The sequence below is a fragment of the Uranotaenia lowii genome, unplaced genomic scaffold (genome assembly GCF_029784155.1).
Source record: "Uranotaenia lowii strain MFRU-FL unplaced genomic scaffold, ASM2978415v1 HiC_scaffold_60, whole genome shotgun sequence".
Taxonomy (NCBI): Eukaryota; Metazoa; Arthropoda; class Insecta; order Diptera; family Culicidae; genus Uranotaenia; species Uranotaenia lowii.
The window spans coordinates 117,791-125,000 of record NW_026598534.1 but is presented as its reverse complement, the minus strand read 5'-3'; the positions used below and the strand labels follow the sequence as shown (position 1 = coordinate 125,000).

At 42.1% G+C, this 7,210-nt stretch overlaps 1 protein-coding gene across 1 annotated transcript; it reads left to right on the top strand.

Annotated features, from left to right (window-relative positions):
* Window positions 1-4: 4 nt before the first annotated feature.
* Window positions 5-1,793, top strand: LOC129760413 (glutamate--cysteine ligase-like; the record flags this gene model as incomplete). Its single annotated transcript, XM_055758063.1, has 2 exons — window positions 5-720; window positions 789-1,793. Coding segments are annotated over 2 exons (885 nt in total), but the record flags the coding sequence as incomplete, so codon positions are not given.
* Between the last annotated feature and the right edge of the window lie 5,417 nt (window positions 1,794-7,210).

Genomic DNA, 7,210 nt, shown 5'->3' with positions numbered 1-7,210 from the left:
TAAAAAACTTCGCGAGGGGGACATCGATCATCTGCTGGCGCAACACATTGCCCATCTCTTCATCCGCGACTCCGTGTCCCTGTTCAGCGAGAAAGTTCACCAGAACGACAAGGAAGATACGGACCACTTCGAGAACATTCAATCGACCAACTGGCAAACGATGCGCTTCAAGCCTCCGCCGCCAAATTCGTCGATCGGATGGCGTGTCGAGTTCCGACCGTGCGAGGCTCAGCTTACCGATTTCGAGAATGCTGCCATCGTATGTTTTGTGGTCCTGCTGACCCGGGTAATTCTCTCGTATCAGCTAGATTTCCTCATTCCGATCAGCAAAGTGGACGAAAACATGCAAACATCCCAGAAGCGTGGTGCTGTGCTGTCGGAAAAGTTTTGGTTCAAGAAGAACATCAATGGACAACGATCGAGCAGCAACAGTGGCCAACAGAGCAGTGGTTTGAATAATCACGACAACAAATCGCAATCCGAACCCGGCGAAGAGGAGGAATACGCCCTGATGACCATCGATCAGATCATCAACGGAAAGGGATGCTTCCCGGGGTTGGTCCCGCTGATCAACAGCTACCTCGGATCGATGGATGTCGATGCGGATACACACTGCACCATCCAACAGTACCTTAAACTGATCCAGAAGCGCGCCTCCGGGGAGCTTCTAACAACGGCCTCATGGATCAGGAAAGAAATCACCGAACATCCCGAGTACAAGTAAGTTTCCGAAATTTCCATTATCCTGAAATAAAATAATTCCTGAACCGAACTTTCCTCCTCCCCAGACAAGATTCAGTGGTGAGCGAAGGCATCTGTTACGATCTGCTCAAGAATGCGCGCGACATTCAGGACGGCATTCGACCCTGCCCGGAGCTGCTCGGCAATAACATCAACTCCAAAACGACCGATAACATTCCGCCGGCCATCGAGAAGCACCTGACCAAGTGCGAATAAATGTGGTGGAGCCCATCTTCAGTTGTGGTGACACTACTCTTATGTTAGATTTTTGTTGTTTGTTTTGGCGGGCATCGAGTAACATTGTACCGGCGCGTATTGCGGGTTGTTGTTGATCAACGGCACTTTAAATCATCGATTGGAATCAGTGGAATTCCGACAGCAAGATGTCTGTTATGCATTTGTAAAACATGTATTGATGAATCACTCAAATCTATGATACAAATCGTTAATTTTTTTTCTTTCTATCGATCGATATGCGGGTTAATTGATTTTACTCGTTAGCAATTTGTTCAGAAATTCCAACTAAAAAATCATCATCAAATCCAAAGAACTCGAGTGAACAGCTAAAAAAAAGTTATTTACACCGTTTTTGCATGTGTTGTCACGTAGTTTTAGGAATTTAGCGTTCCCGCAGGGCCAAACAATTACGGCGATAATCTTACGCGGGAAGCTTTATATGTATACTGTAATATGAATTAGAGGGAAAAAACAACTTAAATCTTCATAATGATTTCAAACTAGTTTTCAATGAAGTGTTAAGTTTAAGTGTGCCTTTTCTTGATATACCTTCTTATATACTTATTAGTGATACCGATAGCGGACAGACAGCATTTTACAATAATTACTATTCAATCCTGCATTCAAGAATTCGTTTTGAGTAAAAAAAAACTTTTCAGGGCCAAGTAGAACAATAGTATTCCATGTAACAGTTAGACAGACAGAGAGAGAGAAGAGATACGGTACACCCAAACCACTGTTTATGTGTTTTTATCACAGAGTAGTTTATTGAGAGGTGATTTATAAGATAAAGTTGGATAACATTACTTACTCGATGAGAGAAGCGTTTCGATGCATAGCTCGATCATACCGAAATTATGTCCTTTGTTTGGTATTTTTTATATGTATTGAATTATAACTTTTGGTTGGCTCAATGAACCAGCAAGGAATATTTTTTCAGAACTCTTTACAAGAACGTTAACACATGCTAGGGACGAATGCCTCCTGTGGATTTAAAATCCCTTCGGAATGAATCATCCAAACGGATGAAAATCCTTGCAAAAAAAAGGGTTAAAAAAAAGTAAACACATGCTGCCAAGACTTGGTACCGCGAGCCAGGGGGCATCCTGACGGACATTCGTGAGGTGATCAAAAGATGGAAACAGTTATTCGATGAACTCCTAAACAGTGACATGCCAGAGATCAAGACGGTGGATACGAAGTACAGCACTCGGGTGGCAAACATCTTAGAGGAGCCACTGAATGCAATTAAGGAAGCCATTTTGCCAGCGGAATGGCACAAATCTTCTGGGGTGGAGGATGTCATCGGAGCTAAACTTATCAGAATAGATCAAAGTTGGCCGATTGCCTGCATTGGTTGGCAATTTACCATGCGAAAACATTTCAAGATCTGTGGCCTTCAAGAGATTTTACAACACGTGTTGTATTCTCGCATGCTGTGATGCAAAAACAGCAATATTTCTATCACATACGGCTGGAATAGAAACAGTGCTGTAAAAAAATACAACGCCCAAAGATCTTGAAAACATTTTCGCATGGTAAAATTTTCAAAATGTTGAAATTTTACCACTTTTTTCCCAACACCAGTGAACTTGCTCTAAACGATTACTGTCCTCAATGCCACCTTCAAAGTGCTGGCCCGAATCATAAGTACTCTGCCGCCTAAGAGGCAGGCAAACATATACGAAAGAAGGGATCATCGACACAATCGAACGTGACGAGTGGAGGCATCTATGGATCACAGTAGTCGAAGGTTTCTTCAGCAATTCACAAGTCAATTGAAATGTATACGTCCAACGTTGAGGTTCGACTATATCCTGGTAGTGAAGTACGGCTTTCTTACTGGACGCAGCAGGCCTTTGATAGTAGCAAATAATCGTAGTAACCCATGTAGGGGAGAGGCGGGCTAAATGCGCATATTTATGTTTTTAGCTATATTTCATTTACATTTGCTATATTTTGATATAATTCAATTAAAAAAAATTTTTTTTTTGTTTCGATTATAGTCGTTTTACCATCTTTATGGCATTCGCGACTTTATCAACGTTACAGTTGGCGGATCGTTATTGAAAAACTTATCCGGTACAACTGTGTTTGTTGTTTACTCTTGGGCTCGAACTCGCGGACATCGACTCAGGAGACAACAGACTTGCCAACTGAGCTATATCACAAGCCCATTCAATTGAAAATGATAGGAACAGATGTTAAGAATACGTCAAGGCTGAAATTTTGGTGCAGTTTTAGACATCACTAGTTCATTTGCATGAAACATAGTTAGGGATGCCATATGGCCATATTTCATGGTAATATTTTGTTCATATCGTATTTTTATCGAATCAGTATTAAGCTCTTCTTTTTTTCACTGTAAGATTGTGATTAGAGTATAGATTTAATGTTTCAATGATAAAAAGTAAAACATTTATAAGACTTATCTATTTCAACCTGCATATGGACATTCAAAACCTGTCTCTTATCCCAATATCTTATCATTTAAAACTTTGCCAAAAGCTTCAATTTGTTGAATTTCCGATTTCCAGAGGAATAAGAAAGAAAAACCATTAACATTTTTGTTTACAGAGGCTGTACGCACAATAATTAAAGTTCAATATTTTTTAACAAAAATATCGTCAATCGGCTGTATGCGCAAATTACCCAATATGCGCATTTAGGAACACTTCCCTTCTATTAAATTTAATTAAAATTCTCTCTGTTGTTCCAACTGTTACGAAGCTAGTTCGTTTTTTACGGCTCTCCATATTTCAAAAGGTTATGCACACAGAGTAAAAAAGCTAAAAAGTAAAATTTTATTTCGGATTTAAAAAAAAAAGTACCGTCGCGAGTTTTCGAGTATGGCTACCGGTCAAGGCGATGTAGCTGCAGTAGCAGAAGCCTTCAGTTCGCTGGGTTGCGAAATGTTCATGGGTTGTGAAAATTGGTCCACGTGGCAATTCGCAGTCCAGACTTTTCTCGAACTGGAGGATTTGTGGGACGTGGTGAAGCCGACACCTAACGAGGATGGAACCATGCCGGTCGCAAACCCGATAAAGGACCGAAAAGCGCGTGGCAAAATTCTTCTTCTTCTTGCCCAAACGAGTTGTGTCCATGTGAAGGAAGCGAGAACTGCGCAGGAAACGTGGTCGAAATTGCATGCAAGTAGCGTTTGAGGATTCCGGGCTGACACGAAAAGTTGGCTTGCTGCGAAAATTAATTACAACGTCCCTAGCAACGAGCGACTCCATGGAAACGTATGTCAACACCATAGTAACCACAGCACACCAACTACGTGGAATCGGTTTTGACATAAGCGAAGAGTGGGTCGGAACTCTTCTGTTGGCAGAATTACCGGAATCGTACAGCTCAATGGTGATGGCACTCGAAAACTCCGGAGCAGCAATCAACGGAGATGTCATCAAGACGAAGCTACTGCAGGAAGTTAGAGCACCTGAGCCATCAGCAGGAGCAGCGTATGCAGGGAGGAAACATTTTTCAAAACTACCACCGAAACAGCACCAAGAAAGGCAACCATCGGATATGAAACGAGGACCAAAATGCGGAATATGCAAATCGTCATCTTTCAAGGGATTGTCCATCTGAAGATAGAAAGGCAAGAGCATGGTGTACCGTTTTATCGACGAATGGAAGCGAACATTTCGGAGAAGATTCGAGCTGGTATTTCGACTCCGGAGCTTCGAATCATTTTACCAATTCCGTGTCGGAATTGGAAAATGTCCAGAAAACCAGCGGTACCGTCGTTGAAGCCAACAAAGGTGCCATGCAGGTAATGGCAAAAGGAAAATTGAAGCTGTTGCTCGAGTCTAGTCAAGACGACGAGCCAATCGAGGTCAACGACGGAAATCTGGTGGCTACCGGCGTGTTGGAGAATGGTTTGTTTCGTTTGGCACAGTTGCCTTTACCAACAGCAATGAGCGCGTCTTCTGACATGGATATCAAACTGTGGCATAGGAGAATGGGCCAACTCAACCTGGAGAGTGTTCAGCGATTTAAACGTGGTATGGTCTCCGGAGTGCAATTCGACGGTCCAGCGGAAATTGAAAATCGGTATTCAACATTTGCGATGAGTAAGCAAACTCGTCTTCCTTTCAACAAGCAAGGCTCACGTGCGCAAGAAATACTGGAAGTGGTCCATTCCGATGTCTGCGGACCAATGGAAGTTCATTCGCCGGGCGGCAGCAGATGTTTTCTTACGTTCACGGATGATTAGTCTCGTTGTATCGCAGTGTATTTCCTGAAAGAAAAATCAGCAAATGAAATTTTTGAAGCATTCGAAAATTACCGGTGTTCATCAGAGCAGCAGACTGAGAAAAATTCTGCGAACCCACAACGAGAAGTAGTTTCGCAACAAGAAGCTGGAAAATCATCTGAACAGTCTGGGGGTCTCGAACAAAACGGTTTAGCCGAACGTGTGAACCGTACTGTGGTAGAACGGGCCAGGTGCATGCTATTTGAAGCGGATCTGCCTAAGTCATTCTGGGCAGAAGCAACAGCAACAACGGTCTACCTGGCAAATCGATCGTCTAACAAAAAACACGAGGTGACATCTGAGGAAATGTGGAGCGGAAGGAAGCTGAACCTAGCTCACATCCGAGTATTTGGTTCCCCAGCTATGGTCCAACCGGCAAGTTTTGTATTTAAATTGGCTGGTGACCGCAGTCAATGATGCCAAACGTGAGATCTTGTGGCGAATAATCAGCGTAAACCGTGCCTACAATGGGCTCCACAAGCAACTCTAGAGGACTTAGTCCGCACACGAAGTGTAACCTGTACATGGCGCTCATTAGACCGGTTGCATTCTACGGCCACAAGGCGTGGATATTGCTCGAGGAGAACCAGAACGAGAATGCCGGAAGACTTTCGGCTAAACGAACCGGTGTTCGCTGCGAATCCTGTAGGCATCAGAAGAGCAGAGTCACAACGAGCGAGGTGAGCCCAAGTGGAGCGTGATCTGGCGAATGTGGGATGTCCGAGAAATTGGAGTACGGTTGCCATGGATCGAGTGAATTTTAGGAATTATATTCATCCAGTTTTGTCGCGTGACGGAAAACTATGTAAATAAATAAAAAATAAGCTGTAGCTTTTGACAACTTTTTGTTTAACAGTTGTCACTAGTATGGATTGTTGGATGAATCATTCTGTGTAAAAAGTAAGTTAATAAAATTATTTATTGACTTTGGTTTGATGCAGATTTTAGCACAGACGACACTTTAGTAGACCCCCGTCTACAGACGGGTTTGACGTTTTGCTTTCTCTATATTATAAGTAAGTTCAAAAACATAATCTCTTCCTCAGTGCAGTAAAATATATTTTCATTAATTGATCGTTTTGTTCAGTATATTGGTTGAGATATAAAAAGTTATCAAAAGTAGTACATGTGCTTCTTTTATTTGTGTGAGTTTGTGTTTAAAATCAATCGTTTTTAGTGCTCAAGACGGTGTATCAGTACGCGTACTACTTGAAGATTTTTTCCCCTCAGACAAGTCTCTAGCCAGCTGTCTGTCTTTCGCTCAAAAGCTGCTGCTTATATTAATAGCTGTTTAATTTTTTTTATGTTTAAGTTTGATTCGATCTATCGTTTTTCCTTTCGCTTTCGATTCCTTAAAAAAGCATCACACTCGCCTGTCCCTCATCACCATTTGCCCCGAAGATAAGTTAAACGAATACGAAAAAAAAACCGAAACTAAGAGTAAAATTATCACATGTTTTATTTCCTTCCCGGTTGAAGTCTCTTAAATCGAACGACGAAACTGAAAACTAAAAAAAAACATGGGGTACAAGGTTCAGACAATCCATCATCACAGTCTTCTCATCGCGTAGCGCAACTAATAGGGATGCCTGCTGTCCACTACTCTCGTCGGTAGCTAGCCTTTTTTCCGGTGTCTGTGTATTTGTGAACTTGACAGTGTTGTTGTAGGCTTGTTTGGCTGTAGGTAAATCTTTGGCAACATGACGACCATCAATCACAATAATTTGGAGTATCGCGTATAAGGAAGCTCATTAAGATTTTTAACGTTTTCCAATAGTTACTTTACTGATGGAGCTGATGGTTAAACTGACCCTAAACTTCAGGACATGTGCCCCAGGATCACCCGTGGTTTCTTCAGGGTTTGAGCTAACAGAACTTACTTTGAACTGCTCGGAATCGAAAACAGCATCTGAATTTCTATGTTGAATACTGTTCAGTTCAAATAATCGAATAGGTTATCCAAATTTATGA